General features: G+C 47.3%; 1 protein-coding gene across 8 annotated transcripts in view; it reads right to left on the bottom strand.

The window, feature by feature from the left end:
* Window positions 1–8,131: 8,131 nt before the first annotated feature.
* CELF6 (CUGBP Elav-like family member 6) overlaps window positions 8,132–14,501 on the bottom strand; it is a 28,010-nt gene continuing 21,640 nt past the window's right edge. For all 8 annotated transcript variants that reach the window (XM_016126979.2, XM_016126980.2, XM_016126985.2 and 5 more), the window contains 10 exons: window positions 13,176–13,304; window positions 12,988–13,067; window positions 12,682–12,825; window positions 12,406–12,538; window positions 12,154–12,303; window positions 11,906–11,968; window positions 11,560–11,640; window positions 11,330–11,473; window positions 10,564–10,719; window positions 8,132–9,752 (listed from right to left, as the gene is read on the bottom strand). In XM_016126979.2, coding sequence (XP_015982465.2) covers window positions 10,592–10,719; window positions 11,330–11,473; window positions 11,560–11,640; window positions 11,906–11,968; window positions 12,154–12,303; window positions 12,406–12,538; window positions 12,682–12,825; window positions 12,988–13,067; window positions 13,176–13,304 — 1,052 coding nt within the window. In that variant the 3' untranslated portion in view covers window positions 8,132–9,752; window positions 10,564–10,591. The remainder of the gene's footprint in view (window positions 9,753–10,563; window positions 10,720–11,329; window positions 11,474–11,559; window positions 11,641–11,905; window positions 11,969–12,153; window positions 12,304–12,405; window positions 12,539–12,681; window positions 12,826–12,987; window positions 13,068–13,175; window positions 13,305–14,501) is intronic.

The following is a 14,501-nucleotide window of genomic DNA, read 5'->3' as shown; positions in this document are numbered from 1 at the left end:
TACTTTTTGGAAAAAATCTGCGTATTAAGTGAACTCAAGCAATTCAAACCTATGTGGTTTGAATCAACTGTATATATAAAGTAACCAGCACAGTACCTGGGACTAGGAAGTACAGCAGGTCTTCAAATAACATTGTTTCATTACATGTCATTTCTTTATAACATTGATGAAAAAAAAATTTTTAACCCCTGGCCCAGCTACTGTCTGTATGGAGTTTGCAGGTTCTCTCCATGTCTGTGTGGGCTTTCTCTGGGGATTCAAGTTTCCTCTCACATCTTAAAGATGTGCATGTCAGGTGAACTGACCTGTGTCCCATCTGAGTGATACGGGTGGGTGTGAGTAACCCTGCAACGGATGGGCATCCTGTCCAGGGTGGGTCCTGCCTTGTGCCCTAAGATGCTGAAGAGCCTCCAGCTACCTGTGACCTGAACTGGAATGAGCAGGTTGGAAAATAATTATTGTTTTTATTAATCTTTCTTAAATGTACGTATGGCTCGCATTTATCAATGTTTAATATTAGAAGTGTTTGGGGTCTTTATTTAGAATTTTGGTGACGTTTTTGACCAGAAATATGAGGAACTTAACTCTTGTTGATAACAATTAGCCTGTGGTGAAATTGGTTTCCTTTTACATCATTTTGATTAAAGACCCATATTCCAGGAATCTATGGACGATGTTATGTGAGAACTTACAGTAGTTCATAGATGTAAGTTGTAACTATGGTTATTATGGTTACTAACTTTAGGAATAGCCAGACCTCCTTTCATCTTTATCGTAAAAGGGTGTCTTAGGGCTCCTACATGCCTCTCTCTTCCATCAGCACTAATGGGGAAAGGTTTATCTTGGATCTACGTTCCTTCCTCACTCCCTCTTTTTAGCTGGACACAGCACGCTTAAGGAAGATTTTGGCCCCTAGTAGTATAAACACATGTTATCTCTATCTCTCCTAAGCTGGCATCAGTCGGTATTTTTCCAGTGACTTTTACATTTGGATAGCCTCAGCATTTCCTTTCTGACTCCCTCTTCTTTTTCATGCCCCTCTTCTTCTCACTTTGGCACTTAGCCTGAGCCACCAAACGAATGAGGGACATAAGATAACAGAACGTAAAGCCTTAGTCTCAAAGAATAGAAATTCAGAGTGGTTGGGGAAGGAGTTGGTTTTGCTCTCTAAAACAATGCACATGCAGGATCCCATAAGAGCTTTGAAGAGGCAGAGACCAGAAATGGTGGGATTGCTCTTTTGTTTCTGGAAGCTTCCCAGACCCTTCCTGAGTCACCTTTATCTATAATAAATTGCTCATCTTAACTAAACTCGTACCTGATACAGAGCTACGACAATTCGGTCTCCTCAGCTGGGCCCTCAGTGCATTCAGCAGTCCTTCCATACTTCTGTCACCATCTTCCACTCTGCTTCATAGAGAAAATAAAGGCTATCGGGGAAACTCTCAATTTTCAACACCCTCCAAACATTTGAATCTCTCCCACACTTTCTTTCTCAGATGTAGAGAGGTCTCCCTTCAAATCCAAGATTAATCCTTTCACCGTGTTATGTATTTCAATCCCTTTCCTCCTTCACTTATGCCTCTTCTTCATGGATATTCAACTTTTTCCCCTCCCCTAGTCTTTGATCTCAGCATTTGAACTTGATAAATTAGCCCTACCTTTTTAAAAAATCCACTTTCAATCCCACACACTACTGGCTATTGCATATTTTTTTCTTGCCTTCAACCAAGCTTTTAAGGAGTAGTCTACACTCCCATCTCCGCTTCTTCACCTCCCATTTATTCCTAGCGCCATCTGACTTCTCCTGAAAATCTCTGCTGAAAATACTTTCACCAAAGTTACCAATGACTTCCAAACTGCCAGATCCATTGGAAAATTTCGGGCTTAACTTATTTGACCACTTGATGTCATTTATTATGTCGAGCACCCTGTCCCTGCATCCCTTTCCTCTGCCGGCTGCTATAGGCTACACTCTTCCAGTTACTTCCTATACTTCATAGGGCTTCTTCACAGCATCCTTAATAGACTCTTCTGTTATTCACTATTTAAGTTGAACAAAACAAAACAGTTCAGTCCACATTCATTTCTACCCTCATCACTCTTCCCAGTGACCTCATTAGCACCTACCTGAAGCAGACCTTGATAATTTGGGGATGTCCAGAATCTGAATCCCCTTTCTAATTTACAAGCCTTGGAGATAAGCAGAGCCCACCTTCCATGACAGGCATAGAAATGGTTGAGTCTTTGCTTTCCTAGAGTTTTGGCAACTAAAACAGAAGTATGTGACTTAGGCCTAGCCAAGTAGCCCCCAGAAATGTAGATTCTGGAGTAAATTATTCAGAAAAATAGAACCATGGATAATTCATCCTGGTAGCAATGGCAACAGTAGAGTCAGCTTTATCCCATGCTGGGGGGCTGTAGTGGTGTGGTTACTGGTCATGGTGACATCCAGTGTCTAGTGATGATGACAGTGTCAGTATTGTCGTCGGGCTGGTCCTGGCATTTAATTTTGTTTTTGCTCAGGTGGATTGGCCCCCCATCGTTCCTGCTTCTTTTCCAAGCTGCTTCTCCTGCAGTCCCAGAGCCCTTTCAACAAATGGTTTTTTGTTTAAATCAGCATATGTGACACACTGACTGCAACTGATCAGGACTCTCAAATCTCCATCCTTGGCCTCTTGTGTTTGAAGCTTCCTTTTGAATGAGTTATCTTTTAGAAAACTCTGCTCATATGTCTCACAGGTAAACTCATCTTCTCAATCTGCATCTCTTCCATGTTCCTAATGTAGTAAATAGCACCTATGACATGTTCCCTGTCACATGAACCCTGGGAGGAAAGCATCTTGAACTTCTCCCACTCTCACCTAAATTGAACCAACTTCACCTCATAAACATCTTAAATTTTACCACTTAGTACATCTTAAATAAATCCCTCCTTTATATTTCTATTCCTTCTCACCAGAACCATTGTTCTAGCCTCCTAACTAGATCACCTGTCTCAGTATCTACTCCGAACTATTCTCTACTTAGATGCCTAAATGAATCTTTCTAAAACCCAAATTTGATTGTGTCATGGGAGGGAGCCATGATCTTGTACTTTATCTTGAAATTTGGATCATGCATCCATTGTAGATGGATATTTTACGGACACATTGGGAAGGCGTCCCATGGCTCCCTACTGACCCAAGGATAAAACTTATACCCTTTCTTTGGACCTGCCTTCTACTTGACTTTCACCACTTCCTCACCTGCATCCTACACTCCATCCAGGCCAAATTTTATAATCTATAAGACACATGATTATCCAGACCATGCAGGACATGTCTTTACACTTCATAAGTACTTGGTGGAGCTGACAGTCAAAATGGCACATCTTCCCCGCTTCCCTCTTCCACTCCTCTGAGATGGCTACACCACCCGTCAGGCCAGGCAGGGGACTCCATCACCCTGACCAAACTGATTAGTTTAGGTATGGGTCTATGACACAAGCAGAGCCAATCATATCCTTCCCCTCATTGCTCTCTTGCTTTTTTTTTTTTTTTTTTTTTAATAAAAGGTCTCTTGCTTTTGAGGCCGTGGTGCTAGGAACATATGAGATTGAAGCTGTGGCACTTAGTGCGACATGGAGAAAGTGTGGCAGGAAAGAGAATGGAACCAAGGCACAAAGCAAAGCAGAGCTCTAAGATATAGAGTGAGGGAGACATAGTGATATTTGTTTGAGCCCTGCATTCAATGCTACCTAAGTAAGTAATAACACTAAAGCATTTCCCTTCTTGTTTAAGCTGGCTTATTTGGGTTCCTATCACTTGTAATTAAACTGGTCTTAATACAGAAATGGAATGGCATATGCAAACAACAGATCTTAGAATATGAAATTGGTAGAACTAAAGTGAAATCTGATCAGCAGTTGGGATCTGATAAATCTCGGCTGAGAAGTTAGAAATCCCTGTTGTGCTGTATTAAATCATCTGTAAATCATCTTGTACTTTATCTTGAGATTTGGATCATGCATCCATCGTAGATGGATATTTCAGGGACACATTGGGAAGCTGTCTGAATGTTGGAGTATGCTGCCCTCTTCTCAAGATTTTCGATAAGATCCTGCAGTTCAGTTTTCTTCCAAGCCGGCGGAACCAGAGCTATGCACAGCTTTGTTTAGAGTTACCTTTTCTACCTGTGGCCAGCAAGCTAGACTGTCAAGGGTCAGAAAATCACACACCTTATAGATTATAAAAGCCAGATTTTCTTCCCCGAACTAAAGGAGTGAAAACAAAGGCATACGGGTAGGAAATCCAACAGGAGATATTGGAGCATGGGAAAGTTCAAGAGAAAAAGCCTAATCTTCCAAGTCACACCTGAATGCTTTTTTTCTCCAAAATTAAATATTTATTTCCCTTAGCATTCAGACAGAGCTGAGGATTCTGGTACCTGAGGACCTCGGCTGTGAATCCTGTGAGAGAGAGTGGAATGTATTGGTCACTAACCTCATGCACCCTTCTTGGACTCCCTAGGCTACCTCCTTCTTTCTCTGTCTTGGTTGACATGCCACCTATGCCGAGTAGCCCCTCCACTTCCACATTTGTGGTAGCAATGCCACATGGCAGACTTTGGGATCTGACTTCCCAAGCAGACATCCAGAGGGCAATGATGCAGCTCAGAAGTGCAGTGGAGTTAGTGCCCCGGGGGGTACACCTTGACCAATAGAAGACAGGAGGCAAGGGAGGAAATAAATTCCCTCTCAATTCTCTTCTTGGTAAACTGCTCCAAGGCACAGTTTCTCTTTACAAACACCATGTGCTTAGCAAACAACCCTGTCAGGTGACCTTTTCCCTTCTCCTGGCTCATGTGAAACAGTGGCCAAAGGGTCTGATCAGCCCAGGATGTTAGAAGGTGGAGAACATTGTGATAGCAATGTCTGAAGCCAGGGCTGGACAGAAAGAGCATGGTGCTAGGCACAGACTTGGTCACCTCTTGCAGACCACACATGGCTCAGGCTGCAAGGGCAACTGCATGGCCTGCATTGGCTCTAAGCTCCCTGAGTCCATGAAGTTTCTTCCTTCATTGGTTCTTACAAAGAACACTGAGCTGTGTAACATTAATTGTGCAAATATACTGGCCTGAGGAGAGGCCAAAATAACCTCTGAGTCTCTTCTGGGTTTGTTCTTGTCATGATGCAGCCAGGTGCAGTCAAGAAAGTGGATGCCCAAAGATTATAACCAAAGCTGGAAAGGGTCAAGAGATTCTGTGATCTCCACATCCTTAACATCCTCTTTTGGAGGGTATTACATGTTCTGTTCCACTGAGGCAGAAGCGAGTCTTCAGGTCTGGTCAGAGCGGATAGACCCAGAGCTGCTTCTGAGGTCAGAGCTCGAGTCCCATCTCAGACCACAGGTCTTTTCTCACTACATCTAAGACACCATAGAGAAAAATTCCAGGGGCTCTGCCGAAGGCTGAAGACTGCTCACAGTCCTCAAGTTGTGCAAGTTCTTGGAGGGGCTCCAAATTTGGTGTCCACTGACAGAGTCCCCTCAGGAGTGCTTTAGTAATGTGGCCTCAGTGTAATAACTGACCGTGGCCAGAGGCTGAGGAGTGGAGCAAGCTGCAGGTTAGCCCACAGTGAGAGCCATGTGGTTGCCTCACTCCTGTCTTATATATCACCTTGCAGCTGAGGCCTAGGGAGTCAATAGCACTCAGGGGTTTTGACTGTCAGCTTAGGGCCACTGGAGCCTGAGCAGATCAAGTGTTAAATACATAAATACTTATGTATTATAAATAATTATAAATAATTCTTTCTCTCTCTCTCTCTCTCTCTCTCTCTCTCTCTCTCTCTCTCTCTCGGCATTGAGCAGATTAAGGTCGACTTATCACCACAAACAGGCCATTACGGAAGCTGAGAAGCTGAGGGGGAGGGAAATGGGCAATGGTGACCTGTCACTAGAGACAGAAACCACAAGGGTCAGATCTAGGCTCAAAGACAAGGACTCAGCAAGATTCCCAATAATGGGTACTAGCTCACAGAGAGCCTGGGAATCAAATCAATCAGTTTGAAAAGAATTGTTATCACCAGAGAATCTTCACATCTGGCAATCTCGAAATACATAATCTCAAAGGCAATCTTGAGACCCAAAATCATGTCCAAAAGAAAGAGGATGCTTCAATTCCAGAAGAAGCATCCTCTCAAGAATATTCATAAAAGGCAATGGATGAAGGAGATACTTCCCTGTGGAAAAGACCAAAAGGAATCCATTTTATTGATCAAGAAACTCACTCCACTGTCCAGAAGGATGTGCTATAGGCTACAGATTAGTAACCATTGTTTTCTCTTCTCCCCTATTCCGAATGGAAGGTGTGTTTTTCCCTTTAAAAAATAGTTATCCTTAGAGAATGCAAGAAAGCATTTTAAATGTATTAATTCTACAAAATCTTAAAGGTGTATTATTAAAATAATTGGAAAATAATATGTATGATACTATTTATGTAAAAAATAAAAAGCAAACTATGTGAAAAATGGTTCTATTTTCCTCCATTATTTCATATTCATTATACAGGGGTAGCTAAATTTATCTTTTAGCCATAGGTTGCAAAATCATAACAAGTTATATCCAGACCTGATCAAGAATTGCACATCACAAAGGGACTCTAGACTAAGGGCTTAATAAAGCAATGAACGTATTCCGTTTTGTCTTCGATTGGAAAGCGGGTGTGTTTTTTGTTGGGCCCAGGGTCATTGCATTTTTAGTCAGGCACGCTTTTGAAATTGTGTTTGTCAAGAAAGTAAAAGTGGATGCTGAGCAATAAAGGGATGGAATATAGTGGATGCATACTGTTTATCTGCCCATCGTCCCTTCCTTTGGAGACACATTTCTCTCCTTCAGGAAAGGTGAAGTTGTCAATTACTATGGCCTACTCTTTCACTCTAGGGGTGGGCACATGTCCATTTTGGCCAAAGTTCTTCCTAGCACTTCAGAGCTAGAACTAGTGATGCCAACATAAAGAAGCAGAGCCAAGAGATGGAGACATCGATTGGACCCCTAGATCCAGCCAGGCCTGAATGAAGATATATCTTTTCATTTACCGATTATGTAAGCCAATGAATTTCTTATTGGCTTAAACATGTATGAGTTGGGTTTTAGACACTTGCAACTGAAAGGGCTCAGACTAATACATGCACACACAACGGAGACACAAACACCATGTTGTTCAAACTCATTTGACATTTCACAAGTCTTTCATGATCTTATAGGGGTCAGCAAACTTTTTGTCTAAAGGATCAGATAAATAATTTAGGCTTTGTGGGCCACATATGATCTCTGTCTCATAATTTTTTGTTTTATTTTTACAACTCTTTAAAAATGTAAAAACCATTCTTTGTAGCCCATAAAAAAAACAGGCTGCAGGCCGGATTCGCCCACAGGCCATAGTTTGCTGACCCCTGACCCTGCCAACCCCTGCAGCATTGGCACATAGTCTGCAAGTCCCTAACCAAGAAGCAAAATACTTTTAAATGCCGTTTTGGTTCATGTGTCTTGGCATGACTTAGTAATGAGTAAAGGTTCAGGGTAAGAGTTAGGAATGAGAAAAAGGTCTTGGTATCCATTGTTTGCCACATAATAGGCACTGAATAAATGGTAACCATTATTTCTTAGCAAAACGGTGATTTATCAAAATCAGGCCACTGTCTCAATGGCCTAGTTCATCCTCAAAGACCCTTCCCCTCCTTTCTTCTCCATCAGGAAACTTCTCTCTGATCTCCAATCAAGTCTGAATTAGGAACTCTTGCTCCCACAGACCCTGTGTGGCCCTCCATTATAACTACATTACTGGTCCGCCATCCCTCCTAACTTTGAGTGCTGAGGACATGCCTGAGCCCTAGCTCCTAGCCTAGTACTTAGCATCTAGCACTGAGGCGGTCTCTGTGTGCCTATCTGTTTGAATGTGCAGGTGCTGCATATCTCCATCTGTGTACAGGGTTGGTCAGTCTACACGTCAGCATTGTGCTGGTGTACAGATGCCCTCGACACTGGTTCTTCTCTCAGTTGGAAATGATTAGTTGATATATACGCCTTACCTGGTTATATTACTACATCTATTTTCATCCCATTCCCTCCAAAAATGAGTCAAAGACAGAGGAACAGGTGGAAACAAGTTTTCTTAGAAACTGTCAGGAAGAAGGAACCCTCCGACCCCACCCCCACATCCTTTACTGTCTGATGTGCTCAGATTAGAGGCCTCTAGCCTCGGCAAAATCTGGGGATCAGAGTGTTCACCACACAGCTGGAGCCCCAGACTAGTTTGATCCATGTCTATGGGGTGGAGAGGAAATTATCCTCCCAGGAAAAATATGTGCAAGGCCCTGCAGGCCCAGGAAAGGCTGACCAAGGCAAAGTGAGTCATGGTGTTCTAAGCTGAAATCTTTTGCCCATCTCACAGAAGCAGGCAGAAAGCACCACCACTGATCAGCTTTATATGGCACCCACTGTATACAACAGACAGACAAAGACAGACAGACAGAGCACACACCACTTCTAAGCTGAACACTGCTCACCATCTAGAAGCACCTTGGATAAGCACATGTGAGACACTCTTGCATAGGAAAGATGACTTTTTAAAGGAATAAAGTATTTTGGCAAAACATCTACTTCCCTCCCAGGTCCTGGATAAAGAGGGGCCTCTAAATTCTGAAGCTTCTACATATTGAAAATTATCCCTTTCTCAATGGCAGTATATACAGTAGCAAACTTTCCAAGTCTGATATACCCTACGTATATCCTGAATCTACTTTGCAGGTGGGCAGACTTAAACTTAGAGATAGAAGGTGGACTTGAGCAAGGGGACATTGGGATGGCTGAAGGCAAGGGGAAACAGGAGGTGTCTTGGCTCAGCCAAAGGCAGGGCCTCTGTCTATCTGGAAGGGGCAGGGAAAAGCTTGGATGGTCCAAACTCCCTCTTCCTTCCTGCCTGTGGAAGCAGTGGTTCCACAGGAAAGGCTGTCAAGAAGGAAAGGCAGGTTCCCACTCCTGCTGGCTAGGGGGCCTCTCTGGATGGCAAAGTCCATGATGGCTGGAACTCCTGAGACCTCTTCAGGTATGTTCTCTGAGTTTCGAGATTATGGGTTCACTACTTCCATAACTCTCTTGTCACCTGCATCTGAGCCTAGACCTCGAGTCCTTAATTATTTTAAAAAGGCAGGGTGGGGAGATGGTTTAAGAGGGAATGAGACACGGAACAAACTTTCCGCAGCCTCCCTTTACTCTGCCTAGGCTGGCACTTTTAAAGGTCTCCTTCACCCTGTCTCCTAGGGATATTTAAAGGCAGCTTTTATGAGACTCTATACTGTCTTATGTGTTTCTCTTGGTTTTTGTTTGTTTTCATTTGTTTAGATTTATATAGATATAGATATATATATATATATTCTTAAAAAAGCAATAGTCCTTTGGTCCCTAAACTCTAAGGAATGATATGATTTTGAAAGAAGTAAATCTGGGCTTCCATTGCAGAGAAGCCCTTGGCACCCCCAAGGCCCTCTGCTGGTTCCCCTACACAGTCAATCCTCAGTCAGGCCCAGCTGTCTTGCCAGCCTAGGCTCTATGCCACAGGCATAGAACAACCCACTTGATGAAAACAATCCTTAAGGCGGCCCGAGCCCCAGGCGCGGGCCTTGGGTCCAATCCACCTCCATCTGCGGCTGCTTCTTCAAGAAGGGCTGCTCAAGTGCTTCTGTGCTTTTCCTTTTTCTTCTCACTCTTCGGAATCTGTTGTTGATATTAATTAACAGGGTGGGAGAGGGGAGGAAAACATCACTCTGGAGGGCAAAAAAGAAGAGCAGCTCTTGCCCTGTCAGCAACAGCTTAGGTGAGAGGAGAAGAGCTACAGCAGGGTCAAGGCAGCAGCCTCATCCACTCTGGGTCCTGGGCGGATGACCTCAGCCTAGCACCCACCACAGAGGGCCCCCTGAGGTAGCTCAGATGAGGTTGGGCCATGTGGATCTTTTGGGTCAGAGAATCTCCAAAAGTTGCAGGCAGCTGTCTCTGTCAGAAACCTAACGGAGCTAGTCACCTCCCTCCCCATTACCCGCCAGGCCCCGGAGGTCCTGCTTCTTCAGCATACTTGTTTCTCTCCTCATGTTTATGTTCACTGCTATTACCCAGCCCTTACACTGTGTCCTTTCTTTGCTTAAACTCCTCATGGTTCTCTACCATCTTCAGGATAAAGTCCAAAATTATAGCCTTTAAGATCCTTCACAAGCTGGCCCAAACCTACTTTTCTAGTCTCATTCTCCATCCCTCTGCCCTCCCCCTGTGGCTATCTCTGGAGTTAAACTGATTGAATCTAGCTGTTAACTGTCTCTTCCAGATTATGGGGACAGGGATATTGTCTAATTTACCTCAGTCCTTGGATTGAAGGAAAAATACAAAGTCTCTAACTAAGGATCCCTCCTAACTCCTGGCTATTTTCTCCCAGATTTTTTTAGAGGTGGGTATCCCAATGTCCCCTCAAAAAATCAAAGCTAATAGGACCTCCATCACTCAGGCCCCATCTGCCTGGGATCCACGAAGGACTCACCTTTCTGTGGCTGGTCAGTGAGAGCAGATCAGTAAGGCCGATTGGCATCCTTGGGCCTCTTTAGCTGGACCTTGAGCCTCTTCATGCCAATTTGAAAGCCATTCATGGCCTGAATAGCTGTCTGGGCACTGGTTGGATTGTCAAAGCTAACAAACCCTGGGGGTTTTGGGTACAGAGGTTAGCTGGGAACTCTGCGTGGCAGAGCCTCCTTTCTCTCTGACAAACTTCCTCTTCTCCTGGCTCTCTCAGGCCAGTTCCATCAAATATATTTTCCTCCGCCCTCCATTGTTTGCACACACATGCACACAGGGACACATGCTCATACTTGCACGGGCAAAAGGCCTGGGTTTCCTAAAAGTGTATTTCTTGGAAGGACAGGAAGCAATTCTGAGTGCGTGTTGGTTGGGGTGCTTCCCTGTCTTTCCCTAGCATGGATTGACTCTCTCCCTGCACAGCTCCCATTCTGTTCCTCTGAACTGCAGTTGGAGTTGGAAGGGATCTCTGGTCCCAGATCTAGACTCCTCCACCCTGGCTAGACTCTAAAGCCTGACCTGGTGATACATCTTCCAGACACCTAACCTTCCCAGATGAACCTGAACTAGACTTGTTCCTGGTCTGGGATTAGTCCCATCACTAATCTGTGCCCCTGCTTTGTGCAATACACTCAGTCTCTGGTAATCATTAAATTATGGAGGGACAATCTTAGAGTCTGTAGGGAATCTCAAAGTTGGAAGTGGAAGAGGCCCAGGGAAGGGACACAGCTCACCAAAACACTTGCTCTGGTTGGTGGCTCGATCCACAAAGACTTTGGCAGAGACAACAGCTCCAAAGGGCAGGAATGTCTGAATGAGCTCTGCATCACCAAACTCCTGAGGCAGGTGATAGATGAAGAGGTTACAGCCTTCGGGGCCTGCAGGAACAGTAGTGGGCTGGTTCAAAGAAGGGACACTGAATCCAGCCCCACCAGGCCCTGATATCCAGACCCTTTTCCCTCACCTTCTCTTTGCTGCTGGGGCAGGGCTGAAGGCTGCTGGGGAAAAGCTGTGCTCACTGGGGCATAAGCCGACGGATAGGCTGCTGGAGACAGAAGTAGGAGTGGGCACTGAACCCCAGGAGCCATTTCCCAAGCAGGGCCCCATCTGCCTGGCCATCTTTGACCAATTCAGCCCAGTCCATGGTAATCCTCATCCCTAGAGAGGTCGTTCTGGGTCCAGGGGTCGGGGAATGGGAGGGTCGACTCTTCTGAAGAGAGCTAACCTCCCGCACAAATTTCTCTATTCCTTTCTTGGGCCCTTCAGACCCCCTTCCCCCTCCCCCAAGGCCGCGTAGCGCCCAGTGAAACCTGCGTAGTGGTGCATCCCAGCATAGGCCTGCTGCAGGGGATCAGCCACGCCAGGGCTCTGGGCTGGGGAGAGAGGCACGAGGCCGCGGTGAAGACAGGCTGGTGAGCATGGAGGAGAGGAGGCAGCAGGCAACAAGGAGGTATCCCTTCCCAGGGAGGCCGCGCCGCACCCCCCCCCCCCACTCCCCCCCTCCACCCCCCGCTCCCCACTCCATTTCGGGCAGATTTGGGTGGAGCAGGGGGCACACCTGGGTAAGGGGAGAGCCCGCTACTGTAGAGAGTGTCGGAGCCCGGCTGCCCATTGGTCTGGGGGGTTAGGGGGCCGAATCCATTGACCCCGATGGGCGCCGGGAGACCAGGAAGCGTGCCAGGTCCGCCGCTGGGAGAGGAGTTGGCTGCTGGTGGAGGAGGAGGTCGCAGAGTTAGGTGGTAGCTCCCCTCTCCAACCTCTCCCAGCCGCTGCCCCGCCCCCAATCGTGCCCCACCCCTGCGCGCAGTACCTGCAGCCGGCAGCAGCGGCGCAGCTACCAAGCTGAAGGCAGCCACGTGCTGCATTTGTGCTGCCACTGCGGCCACCGGGCCTAAGCCTGGGCCCTGTGCCGCTGCCAGAAGGGCCGCCTGGTGCTGCAGGATCTTTGGAAGGGAAGAAGAGCGGGCGGGTGTGGAAGGCCCAGCGGCAGGCGGCTGCCTGGGCTCCCGAACCCCTGCCTGGCCCCCCCGAACCCTTGCCTGGCCCACCCGCCTGCCTACCACACCCGCAGGGCCCTGGCACCTACCGCTGTGGTGTAGGCTCCGCAAGCCCCGAGCGGCAGTGGCGCCGGGTGAAAGGCGCCCAACTGGCCTGCCATCTGCTGCATCCGCCGCAGCGCGCGCTCCCGATCCGTATCCGCCAGCTTGACCACGAGGCTGGACGAGGCGCCCTGGGTAGGGCAGGGGAGGCCACGGTGACTGGTCCAGACCCCTGGCCCTGGGCCAAGCGCCTTGCCCATCAGGTCCTTACCTGGGGCACTGATTATATGTGGGGAGGAGGAGCCCGTCCCCACCCCACTGGCCTCACCCTCGCCCCCTGCGCCCGCCCTCACCGCCATGGTCCGGCTGCCGTGCAGACTCTGGATGGCCGCCTGAGCTTCCCCCTGACTCCCAAACTTCACAAAGGCACAGCCTGGGGCAGGATAGAGGGATTGGGTGGCTCAGGCCACAAGGACCAAAGGATCGTGTGGCCCAGAGTGAGACAGGGTCACCAGGAAATCCCGGGGTCAGCTCAAGTCACCTTTACTGGTGCCATCCGGGCTCCGCAGGACAGTGCATTCCTCGATATGGCCGAAGGGCTGGAACAGGCGTCTGACGTCCTCCTCACCCTGCTGCTTCCCCAGCATTCCCACAAACAACTTTCGGTCCTCTGGGGAGAAATCCAGGAGTGACCTGGGGATCCTAGGTTCTCTTGGACTACCCAGAGTAGCCCAACGACCTTAGGAAGATAGCTCACCACAGTCTAGCTCTAGGAAGAGATGTAGGGAGTGAGAAGGGCCTGGGGCTACAAGGTTGGGTTTCTCTGAGGGGCAGGATGACCTACGGACAGATCTGGAGGAAAGGAACCCAACTTAGATTTCCATCAGGAAAACCCAGGTCCTGGAAAAACCCAGAAAGACTCACTGCTGCTCTTGTGGAAAGTGATTCAGTCAATTTCTTTGGTTGGGTAGAGCCCTGTACGCATCTCGTATTTCTGACCTTTCTGTTCTTAGAGTTGGGGGAAGGCTATTTTGGACCATTTCTGCCATATTAAGGTTGGGGATCCTCAGAGAAGGCTTTTGTGTTCAGACTAGGTCTGGAGAAAAGAAGTACATCCATGTTGGTCAGCCTGATGGCAGTGACCTTTCCCTACTCGGATCAAAGAGGATCCTGGGTCAAAAAGCAGCACCGGAAGTAGTTGTCTCGTCATACTGTTTCATCCTCCTACACTAAGCTCTGGAATGATGCTTCCCTACCCCTAACACCAAACTCAACCCGGGCATCTCCCCCGCCAACACACACACTATAAAGGCTGAAAGAAGGCAGGAAGCTTGGATTTTTGAGCCCCCAGCATTAGCACGTTCCCCGCTACACCTGCTGAATCCCTGACATCCTTCCTTACTTCCCACCTTCACCACCTCCTACCCTCACTGAGCTGCCATGGTCCTCACTGAGCCCTGCTGCCTCCTTTTTGACTTCACCTGTTCTCCTGCGTCAATCCCTCTCCAGGTGTTCATGCTGTGGGAGAACAAGTTCTGCCTCTAGACCTGGATGGCCACCTAAGAACAAGCCTGATCTCTTGCTTTGTCTACCCTTTCTCTGAGAGTGACAGAGATGCCAAGAAAGGGGCTACAAACTGGGCCTGTGATTTTGGAGAAAGTTGGAGAGCTGGGGCTGAACACCAGGGGTTAGCTGTACATCTAGAGAGTTAGGTCTCAGGAGCACTATCCCAGAGCCTAGGGTAGAGGCGCCCAGCCCACAGGGCCTGCTGTCTTTCTGCACTAATGTAAGTCTGTGAATTCAGGATGGATTTTTATCTGGATGATACAAGTTGGGAGAGAAGAAATGGGCAGGAATCTGGCTTCAG

The sequence above is a fragment of the Rousettus aegyptiacus genome, unplaced genomic scaffold, assembly GCF_014176215.1.
Source record: "Rousettus aegyptiacus isolate mRouAeg1 unplaced genomic scaffold, mRouAeg1.p scaffold_m13_p_3, whole genome shotgun sequence".
Lineage (NCBI taxonomy): Eukaryota > Metazoa > Chordata > Mammalia > Chiroptera > Pteropodidae > Rousettus > Rousettus aegyptiacus.
Note: the sequence above shows the minus strand (reverse complement) of the source record. Positions and strands in the feature narration are given on the sequence as shown.